We start from the raw sequence: 18058 nt of genomic DNA, 5'->3' as shown, positions 1-18058 counted from the left end.
CCAAACTCTAATTAAAATTTTTGCGTGACCCAAACGCAACTCTGGTCATTTTTTTGTGACCCAAAGTCAAAATATCCCTTATTAGAATTCAGATCTTGAAGGTTCAAGTACATAATAGATTAACTTTGTACATGCACTACAAGAAAACTTGGTTTAAACGACCAAAATCTTAGCAAGATCTCAAAATTTTGGTCGCTTTAATAGTTAAGCAACCATGTTTGCAATTACCAAAAACTTTGGCTGTTATTAACATGCTCCCATTAAATCATAGCTACTAATTAAATTTGTGGGTTGCTCCAACATTTTTCCCAGTACTACATAGCGAGTGTAATAGTAGGTTAGTAGTTATTTACTTCAAGCTACCATGTATCAGCAATTCAAAATATGTTTGGCTGCTGAAAACCTGTCTCAGCAACCAAGGTATAGCGACCACCAATTCAGAAAAAGAAAGTGGATGATTCTAATAATGGGAAAGGCAAGCGATCACCAATCTAGTGTTTGATGTTTGATATTGAGATGTTTAATTTTGATTTGTAGAAATTTTACGAGGTGGGTTTCCAATAGAAGTTCTATAGTAATTTTACGAGGTGGGTTTCCCATTCTTTCTCATTTTGCTAATCATTTTCATTCAATTGATTTATACACATTCGTAGTATTCAATCCAAAATTTATATGTTCTACATATTTTCTACTATAATAATTCACTTGTTCATTCCCGTCCATTTCTAATACATTACTCGAAATTCTATCTAATTGAAAACCGAAGGTAATTACCGAATTTGTTCCAATCATTACCTAGCTCTTGGCTTTCTATTGGCCAGATAAATTTGAAAAATTGTATTCCTTGTTCGTTTTGTAATTAGCACAATTTTGTATGATCTTAAATACTATTTATATCCTAATTTCGTGATTAAAAAAATTTGGGACAGAGAAAAGAATGAATAGGAAAAATCTGATTCCTATGATTGAACATGAAATTGATATATGTGTTTTATCAAAACCTTGAAAATTTTAAAATTATATCATTAATTCATTTTTTTCAAAAAATCGGTGGAACTTGGTCAATTCTCCCGATTTACTGTCAGTAGTTCCCATCCTCGGTGAACTACCGATGAACATTCAGTTAAAATAATGAATAACTGGATAAACCAATTTATGTAAGAGAAATTGACTAAGGTCGAGCGAATTGGATAACATTGATATATTAAGGGTGAAATACACAAAGGTCGATGGACATTCAGTTAAAATAATGGATAACTAGATAAACCAATCTATCTAAGAGAAACTGAATGAGGTCCAACGATATTGGGTAAGATTGATGGATAACAAGTTAAATTAAGTATGATAGTTTTTTATACCGAATTTGAAGTTCGGTAGTATGATAGTGTTATACCGAATTTGAAAAAAGGGGCGGTGGTATCAATGACAAAGCTGATTCAAGTAGTATGATAGTGTCTTATACCGAATTTGAAGTTCGAATGGACATTGAGCTTCATACTTAATGATTTCGATGATGTATCATGCTAAGTTTGAAGTCAGAACCCTCCTGAAGCTTCGTGGTTCATAGTTTGTATGCCATTATACCACATTTGAAGTATGAATCGACATTGAGATTCATATTTATCTATTTCAATGATGTATCCTTATAAGTTTGAAGTCATAACCCTCCTAGAGATTTTTGGTTCTTAGTTTCGTTGTCGTTATACCAAATTTGAAGTTCGAGTCGGCATAAAGCTTCATATTTATCGATTTTGATGATGTATCATGCTAAGTTTGAAGTCAGAACCCTCCTAAATCTTCGTGGTTCATAGTTTCTATATCGTTATACCGAATTTGAAGTACGAATCGATAATGAGCTTCATATTTATCGATAAATATGATGTATCATGCTAAGTTTGAAGCCAGAACCCTCCCGGACCATCGTGGTTCATACTTTCTATGCCGTTATACCAAATTTGAAGTTCAAATCGATACTGACCTTCATGTTTATCGATAATGAATAGTATCAATTACTTCATGACCTATGTGACTAGTCGAAATTCAAACCGGAAACACACAGAGAAAGCACAAAAACACAAAGAGAAAGCACAAAGAAAAAATAAAGAAAACACACTTTCCTTGATCCGTATGACAAGCCCTAACTAAATCCCTACTGTCCAAAGATATCCTAATCCGTATGACCATCCTTCACTTTACTCTCTCAAATCCGCAGAGATCTAATCTAAAGAAGCGAAAAACTCATTGTATTCTGTCTTCAACCCACCTCTTTTCTTCTTTCACAGCACCACCACCACCTCCATCCATGGCGAAAAACCTATTGCAAATCAAATCTTCGGTATACAGAGATTTAACTCACTTCTCCTCTTTGTAATCAACCGCAAAACCACTACTACAAGAAAACCCTTTCCTTCACATAACTTCCCTTTCCTCTTATTATCTCTCGAATCACATTTGAAGCTAGAAGTGACACATGAGCTCCATCTTTACGAGTTTCTATGATAAATCCTGCAAAAATTGGAGTTAAAAACCACTTCAGACACTGACAGTTCGTGGTTTGTATGCCGTTGAATCTTACCTATATATATGAATATTTGGATTCATCGTTATTACGAAGTTTCCGACTTATAGTAGTCAACTCCCAGCCAGGTTTCGAGCTCGTAGCCACTTTCTTTCTTGAAGTCTCCAGGAAAGGGTTTGTTTAAGGTTTCAGAGAATATTCCATGAAATCTTACCTCTGAATGGTTGTATTTATCATTATTACGAAGTTTCCGACTTATAGTAGTCAACTCCCAGTCAGGTTTCGAGCTCGTTGCCACTTTCTTTCTCGAAGTCGCCAGAAAAGGGTTTGTTTAAGGTTTCAGAGAATATTCAGATGGAATCTAACCTTTAAATGATCGGATTCATTGTTCTGACGAAGTTTTTGACTACAATACTCCACTCCAGGACAGATTTTGAGCTCAAAGGCACTTTATTTCTCGAAGTCGCCAGAAAAGGGTTTGTTTGAAGTTCGAATCGACAATGGGCTTCATATTTATTGATTTCGATGATGTATCATGCTAAGTTTGAAGCTAGAACCCTCTCGGAGATTTTTGGTTCATATTTTGTATGCCGTTATACCATATTTGAAGTTCGAATCGACACCTAAGTTTCATATTTATCGATTTCGATGATGTATCATACTAAGTTTGAAATCTGAACCCATTCGGAATTATATGGTCCATATCTAGTAATCTTATAACCTGAGTCTACCAGTGTGAACTAAAGCTACTTCATGACCTGTAAGACTTGTCGAAATTACTTCATGACCTAAGCGCCTAGTCGAAATACAAATCGGAAGCACCAAGAGAAAGCACAAAGAAAACACACTCTCCTTGATCTGTATGATAGTTTTAAATCAAAATAAGGTATAAACACATTTCAATTTAGAATTGACACATGAAATCCATCTTTACGAGTTTCTATGATATAGCCTGCTAAATTTGGAGTTAGAACCACTTCAATTTGATCGTATAAGAAATAAACACATAGAAATTGTGTGTTAAAATGGTTTTATGGTAATTATTTCTAATCCAACGAACCAAATTTATGGAAATAAAATCATTGCCAATCTAACGGTTGGTACCTGTGTTTGGTTTAACTAAATTTCTCAATCCGTATGCACTTCTTAAACCAATGGGATTGTCTAAAATTTGATCTAACGGCTACATATAAACTCATACAGATTTTGTGGGGACCACCCAAACACCCCGTCCTACTAGATTTTTTTTAAGTCAAAATCCTAATGTAATCTAACGGTTTCATAATAAAACATTTCTTTTAACGGCCACAGATCAACATCTCCTTCCTTAACGAGTTTCATTCACCTTCCTTTTCATTTCTTTCTCTTCTTCCTCTCTCTGTCTCCGAGAAGAAAAACCTCATCAAGCATTAAGAAATCAAATCCAATCAAACAATAAGAAATCAAACCCAATCAAGATATCAACCTTACCTCAAACCCTCTGCCGATTTCTGATTTAAACCTCAATCTCAGGTAGAAATTTCCTGATTAGGGTTTATTTTCTTCCGCTTTGTTTGATTTATTTATGATTTAGAGTTCTAATAGATATTGTTTTTTTTTCCTTGAAACTAGGGTTTTTATTTGATTTGCTGAGTTTTTCCCTAGAACCAAAATTATTGGTTTTTAGTTTGATTTTACTGTTAATTTTACAGAGTTCTAATTTGATTTTTCCCTTAATTCGAGAACATATGAGGAATTTAGGGTTCGATTAGCTGCTGAATTTGCAAGTTATAGGGTTTTTAGTAATAAATTGGATAAATTGGTTAATTTTCCGATTTCGTTTTTGGAAATTGAAGAATATAATATCGTTTGCGAGACTAGGACCTTCTGTATATCTTCATGGTGATCTATAATCCCTAAACAAGACATTCAATGTGAACATAACATGATAAAAAAGCTTGGTGAATCTTATTTAAAAGCTCTAATCTTATTTAGTTTTTCCCTAAACCCAAAAGTATGGATTTTTAGCTTCGTTCTTCTACAAAACTGGTTTGCTTTGGCATGGATTGAATAAATTTGATCTTGCTATTTTGATACTCTGTCTTGCATTCTCTAATGGTGTTGTTTGCTCCGCTCTTTCTAAAATTTCATGGTTGTTTTTATGTCGCTTATGTTTTCTGTTATTTTGATAATGATTCATGTTGCTGGTTTGCTTTGTGTTTATTGCTCTTGCTTGTGTTTGTTGGTATTGCTAGATATTACATCTAGATTTTCCAGAGCTTGTAGTATTTTTCAAAATGTTGTGTTGTTGTTGATATACTGGTGTTACTGTCAGTTAGTATTTTCCAGTTTGGGTTCAGTTATCATGAATGAACTCAAATAGATTAAGTTTTGTGTTAAAGTTTGCTAGTAGAAGGATTACGATCATAAAAGATTACTTTTATGTAGTCTTTGAAAGTTATGTTAAAAGTGATATTTCTATTTCATTGTTGGAGTGTTTAGATCTTTGTTATATTATATTAGTGCGGTTAGAAGCCATAGTGTATCAAGCACCCTATGTAAAAATCTAGAAATCCCATAGCATTTTGCATTTGTTAAAAGCTGCAGTTATTGTTTCTAATTTTGGACTTGTTTTTGTAGTTGTACGTTTTCAAAAATGGTGAGGACCGAGTTGTCTGCGAAGGCAAAGAATAAAGTAAGTGCATGCTTAATGAAGTAGGAACTGTAAATAAGCAAGATGAAAAATTAGAGTCTCTTCATTTGCAGAGAGACACTTAAATGGCGAACAGTGGAATGATGGACTATTATCTACAGTTAGGAAGCGGGTACTGTTCTTCTCAATACTTTACTGTAGTTAATAAAAGGAAAGCTTAATCATTATATGTGGTGCATTACTTAAACCACTATGGTGAACATGCTTTAGTTGCATTGCATGCTAAATGTTCATTTAAATTGATTTAATTGGTCAGCTACAGTTCAAGTGTGCTAATAAGCTCGATCATTTTTGTTGTATCAGGTTCACATGGAGTTAGAAAGAAAAGCAATGCAGGGGGATGCTAGCATGGCATTGAATTCTCACTTCCATGGGAAAATTACTTATAGAGCAGGAAATAAGGTATTCTTTTATCCAAGACATATAGTAATTTAGTGAATATGACTTTTTCTGTTTGCATAATATGCTAGAGTTGATGGTCAAGTCTGATTTCCAGCTTGTGGTGCTTTTATGTTATCAAATTTGAAGAAATGAGTAATTCATTTGGTATTTTATTTGAGCAGGTAATTTGCTGTCTGGAGGGAGCTAGAATTGGCATCCAGTATAAGATACCTTTTGTCGTTAAAACCCATCATTTTTAATGTTTATAATTTTCTTTTCGTGGCCATACAAACACTGAAGTTCGGTCTTAGAAAGATCTTAAAAGTAAAATGCTTAAGAAACTAAAGAAATCAATGTTTTTAGGGATTTTTTTCTCTGATTTTTTAGTAATACTTGTCTGAGGCTTTAAGCATCTCATTTTGATTGTTTGATAAACATTTTGTTCCATGCTTATTATGTGTTTGTTAGTATTCCTCTGAGAAATAATTATTTTGGAGTGATTTATAGTGTAATTCATTCAGTAACTTGAAGGAAGTTCTTTGATAATATAGTTGGATTACAGTAGCCTTTGATAATATGGTTGATTATAGTAGGTCTTTCTCTGTATTGTTAGCATGAGAGATGAGGGTAAAGCTGTTAAAGTTTTGGTGAATTGAATATGGTTTAGTCTTTCATTCGTAGTCACTTATTCATTTTTGTTTCTTTCATAGTGTTTACGTTGGGATGAGCTAGAAGGGGATTATCACAAAGTCTTGGCGAGGTGATCCCTTGCACTATTCTCTGCCAGGTAGAAGTGTTTTGCAATTCTGACGAGTTGAAATTTAAGTCGCTTGACTTCTTACATTTTCTCAATTACCTTGTGTTGGTTTGCTAATTTATGCAAGTGGTTAATTGCAGGAACAGGGCAAATTAGTTCTCAATAGGAATCTGCAACAAATGTCCAGAATATAGTTTTCCAAGGGAGGAACAATTCCCAAATCCTTAACATAACGGAAGGATTTAAGTAATAGGAGCAGTGCATAAGCCGAAATGACTCAAATCAGTTGGAAATTGTCCGTTAATTTAGTCTCCATTTAGTGTTGCCTTCATCATCCTCAAAGATATCAACCTTCACATCACTCAGCACTGGTGGTGGGAGTGTAAACAATGGTGGAAGCTTCTTTCCATTACTTTGGATGGGTGGTAATATCAATGAACAAAGGTACATTTAGTATTTCACTATTTCTGTTACTACTACTTCCTTACGTTAGTTCTTATGAGATTGTTTTTGTTTCTAATAGCATTGTAATATGGCTTTATGTACCAGTACCATGCTTAGTTCAGCTTGGGATTAACCCACTGGATTAGGGTCTTCGCGTGAGGGTTTTGGACTGCATATCAAGAAGGCCCTTAGAGGTGTGAAGGTTGAAGTAACTCATGGAGGAAGTATGAGCAGACTTATGGGTTTTCTATTCATGAACACATTTTCCCTGTTTGCAAGTTAGAAATCAACAAAGGCCAAATCATATTTCCATGGAGGTTGATACATGCTCAAGCTTTTTTCTGTAGCTTTGGAGTTTTTATGCATTTCATTTAATGTGCTATAATATTTTTCGATGCAGGTTTGTAAAATTGTGGAGGGTCAGAGGTACTCGAAAAGACTCGATGAACGTCAAATAACTGCTCTTTTGAAGGTTACATGTGGGCGGCCACGGGAAAGGGTGAAAGATATTATGCAGGTAATGTTGGCATTTTAGCTAAATATTATGCCGAGTTTGTATACTTTTAGGAATTACTGCATTGTCTGCGTGTTCAGTATTCTTCTTTACCTGAAGATTGTTTGCAATAAGTTTTTGTTGTAGAATGTTCGCCACAATGCTTATTACGAGGACCCATTCGCTAAGAAATCTGGAATAAAAACCAGTGATAAGCTTGCTCAAGTTGGGGCTCGCATTCTTCCTTCCCCATGGGTAAATAAGCTTACACATCTCCACTGTTAGTTGTTATTGATAAAATTAAATTTACAAGGCCATGGAACTATTGTATGAATGAGATTGTTTTATATAGATGAATGAGATTGTTTTATATGTTGGTTCATTGTCTAAATCAGATTGGTTGTTTACACTGCTTACAACAGATGACTTTATGATCAGTGGGGGATAATGTATGTCAACGTATACAACAGGTGAGATATACAATGTCCACTCATCATCAATTATGCAAGAAATTTCCCTGAAAGCACGTAGCTCGTTTCAGTTTTTACATTTTATGATATGTTGTTGATGGTTTTGCTGACATTCATGGTTATATGTTTTCATACAGGATCAATTTGACACCATGTATTTGTCAGACAATGAGAGTTCTGTTATGTACTCTCGCCCTCATTTTTTAGATGGTACGCCTTGTTTACTGTTTGGATCTCCTCCAAATTATTGAAATATGCAGTTCTATGTGTATTCTTAAATATATCCACCATCTCCTGACTATAATCATGTGAATCACTTCCCTCATGCTACAGCCTAATCCCTCACGGTGCTTTTGATTCCTTTCATGATGTTATTAGAGTGTGAGTACTCCATCAAGATCCCAATGATGAATGATCAGAGAGGAACTTAAACACAAGAATGATGGCAATATGAATCTCTTATTATGAGCTTGGTGCTACAAAGTTGAAGGAGTGTTCATTTTTTATTTCAAAATTAAGGAAATTGTAATCATCATTTTTTAAAGAAATGATTAGTTTGTATTTTTAATCTTTTTGTTCCTGTAAAGATTGTCTTTCTTTTAAGAAATGATGTAAATTGATCTATGTGATATAAAAAAACTTGATTCAGTTTTTATTTTGGTTCATAATTTGTTTTAGTATCAATTTTAATTGTAATTTAAATTTAAATTTAAATTTGGGATTATCTAAATCGAAATCGTCCAGATATTTCCGGCACCAGAACAACAGTTGTAGCCGGCAAAAAGTTTGGTAGCTCAAAAACGTAAGCAACCAACTTCAGGTATTTCAGTTGCTCTATTATTATGGTTGGTCAATCTATGAAGCGATCGGCATTTTACTTGCTCTATGATCGTTGGTGTATCTATGGAGTGATCAGAGTTTCACTTGCTGTATTTTGGGTGGTCTAGCTATAAAGCGATCACTATTTTACTTGCTCTAAGAAGGTCGGTCTAGCCATGAAACAATTAAGAAAAAAGACGCTACATGATAGTTGCTTGATTACTAAAGCGATTGCCTAGATGATCTAGACTTGTTGAAATCCCACCTTTTGCAACTCCAGAGCGAGAGCCAAATTAAGTCGCTTTAAGGGACAGAGCGACTTAATATGGGCTTTTCCAACCAAAAATGCCTGGTCGCTTAATCCAACTTTTCTTGTAGTGATGCGGTAGTTTGACATCTACTTCTGGATATACGAAATCCACAAATCTATTGATTCTAGAATTTTAGTGAAGAAGATTTTGGATCGAGTTTGTATGGTAAAGGTGATCATGTCGAAAATGTAGAAGTGTCTACAGACATTGCGACTACTAATGCTCCTTTTAAGTTTCTTAAGAAAAAGAAAAAAGATAACTCTTTTGGTCGAGGAAACCCAAGAAGGTATTAAAATTGATATAAATCCTCAACCGATCATGGAAGGGGAAAGTACCTCATCCACCGACCCATCAGTTCCTCCTGGCTTTGAAATTATTATAGATTCCATGTTTTGGAAGAAGATGAGGGGGTTGCCACTTCTCAATTACATTTGGAAGACTCAGATATAAGCATAATGAAGCTATCATCGTCCGAGCCAATTCCTGAATCTTCCAAGAAACTTAGGTTAAAAGCTAAAGCAACAAGTATGTTCGCTACTGGTACCTTAAGCACACAAAAGGAAAAGCTCCAAAAATCTGGAGTCCCTAAAAAGATATCAACAACTAAGCTTTTGGATTTTGGTTGTTTTTGGGGATTAGACTTCCCCCCTCAGAAAATAGGTCGTCAAGACATGTTTAATGATCTTGCGAAGAATCATGATGATATGTATATCCATAGAGGATGTTGAAGAGTATTCTACTTGACAGTAGGAAGTATTCTTTCTTTTTTTGGTCTGCAGCTTGCTTCTTGAATTTGAGGTTCGACAAGTCGGTCTTCTAATTTTGATCTTCTTTGTGTTCTTAGATATTTGCTCTTTAGTTTGAGATTTGTTTTATTTCTTTGATTTTTTGCTCATCTTTGGATGTATCCGCCTGCACATGGCTTGTGTTCTTTTAATCTATTCTCTTTTTCGATAAAAAAAAAAGACGTTATAACCCAGGAACTTGTTGCTACGAATAAGCTTTTCCAATGAAGAGCTCCATTCAAAAACTGATCGGGCAAGTGACCAATAGAACTTTGAGAAATAAAGGCATATTGGTTCATGGTTTGGATAGTTTTCCATGACATGTCTTCTCTTGATGTACAAACCTGAACTTGAGAATAACAATAACCTAGACCATCTGCCAAAATTCTCATCAATTTGTAAACATCAAGGTGGCAGTCGTAACCAAAACCAAATGTTAAGGTACTTGGGAAACGACTTAAATGGAATAATGTTAATCGGTTATATTCACCAGTTGATGGGTTGAAAATAAAATATCTCGGACCACCTTTTATGTTCATGCAAATCAGACTGTTACAATAGCCCACTACTCCAATACCCTCCTTCCCCCTCCGCCTACTCTCTCTCTGACGACCATTATACTTTCGAATAGATCCAATACATGTACATTTTATAGACAAAGTTGATGTTGATAATATTGAATCATAATCTGTTGGGAAAAACTCAGGTGTGCGATAAGACACGTTAGATATAAGTGTGAGGCAGGGGTTTTTTCTTGCTATGATCAAGGTGATCCTTGATAATTTTATGGTTATAAAGTAGTCTGCACCAAGGTTTGTAAACACATCTGCATTTTAAAACGGATTTCACGTGTAACCTTAAAGAAACATCTACCTGAATCTCTTCTTACAGTCTCAACATTTGCTCCGATACCAATTGAAAGAAGAGAATTGCAAATCCGATATAAATATTGACGAGTCAGATATATGAGCCGAACTAGATTATCAAATCTGATATTAGAAAATTAAAAAACTCCAAAAATAATTTCAAAAGGAAAAAAGTTACTTTCATTAATAAAAAAAATTTGTTGACGGTGAATAAAACTCACGTCAATTTGTGTAAATTGGAAATTGGTCAACAACCTTTACAGCTCATATCAATGGCAATGTACTCTTCACCCACTTTGTCTCTAGGTCAAAACTATCATCATTTCCCACTCATTCTATTTAAAACCTACTTCATAAAGCCCAACAAAATTTTAGATGTTCAGTGATCATCCATCTCCCATTTCTTTCAGTAAAACAAGCAAAATAAGTAAATAAATAAAATAGCAATAATAGAAAATAAAAAAAATCCTTTTAATCATCTATTTTGGATTCGAATGATCGAACCACTTTAATCGATTAATATCCAATCAAGGGGTTGTTTGTTCCTTTTTTTTGTCAGTATAAATGTTTAACTTTTTCATCAATAAAGGAAAAACCTTCTCATCATTGTTTTCACCATTTTCTCTTTCTTAAGAAGACCAATACATAGATGTGATGAGGATGACAAAATTCATGAATCTTTTCCTTGTCAACCATATTTTATAAAGTTAACGACGACTGCAATATATTTTAATTAAGTTTTTAATATCATTAAATATTTTAACATATAAGATAATTTTTTTAAGTAAGTTAGTAGGTGAGGTGCAGTTTTAGAAGAATAAGTTTTTGTCAATGTTTGTTGATTGAAGACACTGGAAGGAAATTTTTGTATTTGTGTTGTTATGGCGAAAATAACGGTAGCTCAAATAAATTCGAGTGTAATGATTACATGATCTTCATGTCTTCACAGAACAACTTGTTATGGTGGTGATGGTTTAAAAATATCAAGTGAAGATGCATGTTGGCTAAATTGTCTAGTTGTGAATTGTGGAAAAGAATCTTACATGTTTGTAATCCGTTATAATTGGCAGGACTCCACCATCGCCTTCAAATCTTAGCCCTCATCCTACTCCCGACCGTACAAACCGATGATACATGTCACTGAAATAAACAAACATAAAGCGGATCTGAATACTTCGTACAAATTGATTTTTTCTTCTTGTCAGTACTCCTAGCCTGTCATCGATATTTTGGAGAAGATTATTATCATCAATATCGTACAATAGAGGTATAATGTCTGCGATTTGTTCTACAGTCTCTCCCCGTCTATTATGTTGTTCTAATTGGAAGAACGCGTGGACTATCATCTATAAGAAGACAAGGAAAAAGAATCAACTCAAGGTTTGCTACTTCAATTAAGAAATCCAAAAGGTAACTGATTCATCTCTCTAGTATGTTAAGTTTCTAGTTGTTTATGGGTGAAAACTATTTCTGCTGGTTTTGGTAATTTTGGGTGTGTAGATGAGAAATGAATCTAAACCCTAAACAAATTCACTGCACGGGAGTGCTTTTGATTCGAGAGATCAATCTATACATTTCTGTCATAAACCAAGAAATGGCCGTTCCAGACTTGCTTCGGTCACAAAGTGAACGAGATGGGGTTGATCTTGGGGAGGGAAGCGAAGAAGGTGTTGAGATTGTGAAGGTGTTGGTTGTTTATGACTTGTATCAGAAAGATGAACTGGCTTGCAATAATGAAAGCTATCAGTTCTGGTGTTTTCTGGATACGTTGTATCAACACTTGGTTTCTCTGTCTTGTGTTGGAAATAGGTGAAGGACCTATTTATACAAGTCGTTGAGCGCAAACCTCATCTCTTAGGAAGTGGAGTGATGGAGTAGTGGGGTTGTGCAAGTGATTGTCACACTTTTTGCCCACTTTTCCCATCATCATCGTTAACCGTCCATGCCTCCTGACACGCTCATGTGATGGCGCGTTGCACGCTGCATGATGTAAAACGCCAGACCAATACCCCAATAAGTATCCCCCAGTTTGTGACATACTTGATGTCTCGAATGAGTGGATCTCGGGACCCACAGGAAGTAGCATACGGTGCTAGGTTAAATAACTGATTTATTTAGGAAATCGATATTCATGAAATATCTTGTATACTCTATGCATGTAATGCATCGAATACAATCAATATGTATGAAGCATCGCTGTTTTAAAGCTTAACGGAGTAAGTCGCGGATTAAGCGTCTTAAAATAGCTGCATGCCCAACCATCTTCGAGTGATCATTTGGAGGCCGCATGGACGGGCCATCCCTTGGACGATCACTCCTTGTGGTAGAGTGACGGATGGTGATCACCAAGGTGCCTCATTGGCCGTTTAACTCTTAGCATAGGCTGTCCGACCAAGATGGCAAAGTTGGACGGATGAGATGATCTGCGGCACATGTTTGCGACCATTGATGGATTTTAAGGTTTTAAATAGGTGCGCAAGCATCACTCTTTAGCTTTGCCGAAATCAAGCATGGACAAGATTTTTGGTGGGACCGACCGGGAACGCGTGTTGACGGCTTGCCGGTGTACAAGTCCATGCCAGTCTATCTCGCGGAGGTGCGATCTAGGCAACTCAACTTGTCTGGAAAAGATGAGTGGTCGTGATCGATTTGCGACAGAAATCCTTTGCCACAAAGGATTTTAGGGGGCCACGGCATGCCATCTTTGGGCGCGAGTTTCGAGGCGCCTGGCCGTGGTCCATCTTGGCCGACCGGTTACATGCGCAGTTGGGCCCACGATGATCATGTTGATGCTCTCTGGACCTCTTTAGTCCATATTTATACCCTCCATCCAAGTTTGCGAAGATGGATGGTCGTGATCGAACTACGACAGTTATGCAGCGCCGCAAACCCTAATTTGGGTTTTGAAGCAGTCACGCATGCATGATTTTGTCCAATCGGTTTGGCAAGTCATGCTTCCCCTTTGGAGAAACCGACCATGTGGGGCCCATGTTGGGTCGACGGTGAACATATACGTACTTGTCTGATGGTCCTAGGAACGATCTAATCCATCCAAACATGCCGGCGAAGTTGGATGGTTGTGATCGATTTAAGACGCTAGTGGAATTTCAGCGACCCTTTAAGCATCACGCTATATGGCTGGGTCGTGAGAGAGTGGGTTGGGTGGGTGAGGAGTGGGCCCGCCAATTTGCTTGTCAGCACTTCACCGATCAATTGCGGGACGATCCAAGCCGTCCAACTAGGCTGGCGAAGTTAGAAGGTCACGATGTTTTTGAGACCGTCTTTGGCAGTCTTGCTCGTGCGAGCCACTCCAAGGAAAAACGAAACAGCTCAACCACTCTATTTCAGGGCTGGCGTTCGATGGGTGTTTGGGAGTACAACATGTGTTCGACCGGCTAGGGAAAAAACGGGCCCGCTGGTGGTCATTACGGTGGTCGCCTGCTCCTGCTAGGGTTCGTCTAGGCTGGTTAAATCATGCGGCCAACTTGCGTCGCAGTGATCGTTTCTGAGACTGACACGGACAGTCCAGATTTCCCTTAGGGAATTAAACAAGCTCGATCGGGCTAATATAAGCACGTTGATACGAGATTCTCTTTGTTAGAGAATGGCATAGCCTGTACGGGTATTTCGTGCATGTCTCAGTATTGGCACGGAGATTCATGCTACTCCGCTGAGAGTGAACACTCAGTCGTCATTTCATGTCAATAAAGAGAGTTCGGCTGAGAACATAGCACGATAAATACTAGGCAAATCATGCATTAATTATTAATGCTAATAAATTCACATAATACTTGGGATTGTTGCTACATGCTCCATTTTGGGTGAATTTTGTATATTTATTGAATTGCTTCAAATAAATAAAGCGAGAGGTTTTCTGCGCTCATCACTTATCAAATGGCTTTATCCTTTGCAGGATGTCAGCATTATTAAATTTGGTTTTACAATTTCAGCCCTGAACTGAAATCCACCATCAACATTAGTGTTTGAACTTTAGCTCCTTAATCATCATAGTTCAAATACGACTAGTTTTACCTTATTCCGGAAACTAATACACTTTGTAATATGATATTTAACAACACGTACAATAACACCACATATAGGATAAACAGTTTGAAAAAGAGGGAGTATAACAACGACACCCAATAATCCGTTCGGCAATCTATATGGACTAAACTCCAATATAATTCGGAGAGCATCAAATTAAAAGTGAGACGCAATCAAGAAATATATCAAAGAACGTTATCTCTTTCTCAATATAATCAGCAAATCAAACAAATATAAATCTATGAGCCTGATTGATATGAGAAATACCTGGACGGTACCAAAGACCAATGCCAAAGTGTCAATCAACTTATATACAACAAATAAAGTCGAATTTATTAACTGCGATTAAACTACGCGCAACCTGTGATATTTCAATTATATAAAAATATATAATGCGGAAAAGAAATAACACAGATACTAGAAATTTTGTCAACGGGGAAACCATAAATGCAGAAGAACCCCGAGACCTTGTCTAGCTTTGAACACCATGCTGTATTAAGCCGCTACAGACACTAGCCTACTACAAGTTAATTAACTTCGGACTGGAATGTAGTTGAGCCCGAACCAAGTCTCACACCGATTAAGGTACAGTCGCGTTCCTTACGCCTCTAGAACCACGCTGTATTCTGCGCACTTTATTCCCTTAGTTGATCTCACCCATAACTAAGAGTTTCTACAATCCAAAGTCGAAGACTTATAAACAAATCTGTCTCCCACAGATATGTCTATCCTTTATTCTTTTTGTTCCGTCTTTTGATACAAAAAACAAGGTGAACAGGAACTAACCAATACCCCCAACTTATACTCCCGAAGAGAGCCTAGAAATATCAGTCACCTCACAATAACCTAACTTATTAACAGAAAAAGTTATTGCGGAATGACAAGAGTATGAGACGAAGAACATTTGTGATTACTTTTTATATCTTAACTATCAGAGATATTTCTCGAGTGAATTTTAGAGAAGATAAAAATCAATACGATAGAACAAGTAAGATTAGAATACGCAACTACAAAGCAAATAGTTGGATCTGGATTCACGAATCCCAAATGAAGTCTTCAAGTCGTTAACCTAATAATGGTTTTGGAAAAACCTAGGTTAAAGGAGAATCAACTCTAGTTTGCAACCAGGACACAAGAAAGTGTCGAGATTAGGTTTTCCAGTTGCTAGACCTACCCTTATATAGTCTTTCAAATCATGGTTGCTTACAATCAAAGATAAGATATCTTAGTAACAAAGCATTCAATATTCACCGTTAGATGAAATCCTCATTTAAGATTCAAGCTAAGTTTGCTTAGAAATTAAACAATTAATTTCCACCGTTAGATGGTCTTATCTTGTTACACACAAATCAAATATACTTATATTTAGATATGGGTAACCGTACCTAAACGTGTATATTGGGTTGGCTCAATAACAGTTAACCGAATTTAGCCATATGAACACTTTTTTGTCTTAGACGTATTCATCTAACACTTTTAGACCAAAATATGATGATCAATCAATCATGATAGATAATCAAATGAATCTAATTGTGTTTCAAATAGAGTTGTTTAATTCTTCACTATCTCATAGAAATATTCCTGAACAAATTAAAACGAAATCGGATTGATTCATAATCGTACAGAAAACTTATACAAGAATCAATTCATGAACATTAAGCCACAGTTTGCAAAGTTAATTTGCATTCCTAAATCATAATTGTTTTAGTTCATTAGTATGAGAATCATACATAACCTATTTTAGAACTTAACCACTGTGTTCGCAAACTAGGTACGCGAACAACAACTCCGGACCTTTTCCTAGTCAAGCCGTTCGCAAACCCGGTTCGCAAACAACTGTTCCGGACCCAACTCAGGTAAACTCGTCCGCACACTAGGCATGCAAACAATAGTTCCGGACCTTCTCAGGTAAATCCGTTCGCATACTAGGTATACAAAACAGAGTTCGGACCTGAATCATTACAATACAGTTCGCATATTGGGTATGAATACCGTGTCGTATCCAAACATGGGTAATTGTTCTAAACTCTCATTTCAATCATTGAAACATCCTTAAAAGACGACAACGGTAATCTCACACATACCATTAGCTTCAAGTAATTTTCAAGTGATCGAATGATCAATACGAAACTTCCCAAGCTAACATGAAATGACTGTCTCACACGAATCATGTAAGATATTAAAGGTAATTTTCACATGATCATCTTTTGAGTTAGTATTTAGTTTTTAACAAATAAATTATTTCCAACTAAACTGCTCAACAATATGATGGACATAGCTTAAGGAAAAATCTTCCAACACATATTTCGAGAAATAAATAAGCGGGATAAACTCGGATCGAAATATGAAATGTGTATAATGTAAAACTCTATATAGATATATGACTTAGTCTCATCAGAAAATAAAATAGAATAGACTTCTGAGTGATAAATAAGTTTTAGTCTCCACATACCTTTTGTTTATGAAGTTTCTCCAAGCTCCTCAGTAGATCTTCTTCTTCAATTGGTGAAGGTCGTGAAGTGTAAAGCTCAACTACGCATTCTATATCCTAATCCGAGACATAGCTATACATAGACTAGAAATCAAGTATATAGTTTTGATAAACTAAACTTGACAAACAAGCTTGAGATAACAACGCTTGCGAGTTCGACCTAGCAGTGATCTAACATAGTTCATATGCTACGACTAATATAAACACCATAAGCAACAGTTCATATTATACCGAGTTATAAGAAGAAAATAGAAAGACCATTCTTATCTGTAATAGGTTCAATGAGCTTTATTATTACTAATACAACTTAACTTAAACGAATTATAATTTGATAAACCATAAAATGCCAGCAATTATTACTGATGTAAATTGTTTATTCTATTGTAGTAGTCTTGTGAAGTTGTGATAACAAATGCAGTTTCTAATGTGCTTTTTTAATTGGAGTATCTGTTATGCATATTTTAATGGAATGTAATGCTGCAGGTGAATGTTAGGACAGGCTTGCAAAGCTTAAGAAGGAAAAGCTTAATGTTAAATAAGAAATTAGTATGACTGATCATTTACTTCAAAAGTATGCTTGTTTTTTGGATCCTAATTTTTCTAGTGCCAACCAGCTTTTCAAAATTGATAAATTATACTAGGATATAACTCTCCTTCATGAAATTTTCGATCAAGAAACTGTAAGTCATATTCTGAATATCTCGATTCATACTTATAAAGAAGACAGACTATGTTACAAGAAAATGTTTGAAAAAAACATACTATGTAGGCCCAAGAATGCAGAAGATATCCTCTACACTATGGAGATTACCAACTCTTCTAAGAATAAGACAGTTTCTCTGGAATTGTTTCTCTGAACTTCTACCAATTAGAGATGTTCCCATTCCAGACATCTTAGGCTTGGTGGATTTCTGTACTTTTTGTGATCAATAGTCTGAGACTTCAGCTCATATTATTATGAATTGTCACCTGATCTAGAGCAGTTAG

General features: G+C 35.8%; 1 protein-coding gene and 1 long non-coding RNA gene across 4 annotated transcripts; both read left to right on the top strand.

The window, feature by feature from the left end:
* Window positions 1–3841: 3841 nt before the first annotated feature.
* LOC113339955 lies at window positions 3842–7038 on the top strand. The gene is made up of 6 exons (XR_003355198.1): window positions 3842–4030; window positions 5138–5322; window positions 5514–5612; window positions 6302–6378; window positions 6489–6792; window positions 6898–7038. It is a non-coding gene; the product is annotated as an uncharacterized LOC113339955 (long non-coding RNA).
* A 7-nt stretch (window positions 7039–7045) lies between these two features.
* Window positions 7046–8410, top strand: LOC113339953 (protein argonaute 10-like). Of its 3 annotated transcripts, XR_003355197.1 has the most exons (6): window positions 7046–7109; window positions 7193–7309; window positions 7433–7540; window positions 7708–7755; window positions 7893–7965; window positions 8089–8410. XR_003355197.1 is itself a non-coding variant. In XM_026585171.1 (5 exons), the coding sequence occupies exons 1-4, from the start codon at window positions 7104–7106 to the stop codon at window positions 7717–7719; spliced, it is 243 nt and encodes an 80-aa protein (XP_026440956.1). In that variant the 5' UTR covers window positions 7052–7103; the 3' UTR covers window positions 7720–7755; window positions 7893–8410. The 3 variants fall into 3 exon arrangements, 2 of the variants coding, with proteins under 2 accessions (XP_026440956.1, XP_026440955.1); XM_026585171.1 differs by having other exon boundaries at window positions 7052–7109; window positions 7893–8410; XM_026585170.1 differs by having other exon boundaries at window positions 7052–7109; window positions 7681–7755; window positions 7893–8410.
* Window positions 8411–18058: the final 9648 nt, after the last annotated feature.

Source organism: Papaver somniferum, unplaced genomic scaffold, assembly GCF_003573695.1.
Source record: "Papaver somniferum cultivar HN1 unplaced genomic scaffold, ASM357369v1 unplaced-scaffold_21, whole genome shotgun sequence".
NCBI lineage: Eukaryota > Viridiplantae > Streptophyta > Magnoliopsida > Ranunculales > Papaveraceae > Papaver > Papaver somniferum.
The sequence above is the reverse complement of the archived record's forward strand: the minus strand, read 5'-3'. Positions and strand labels throughout refer to the sequence as shown.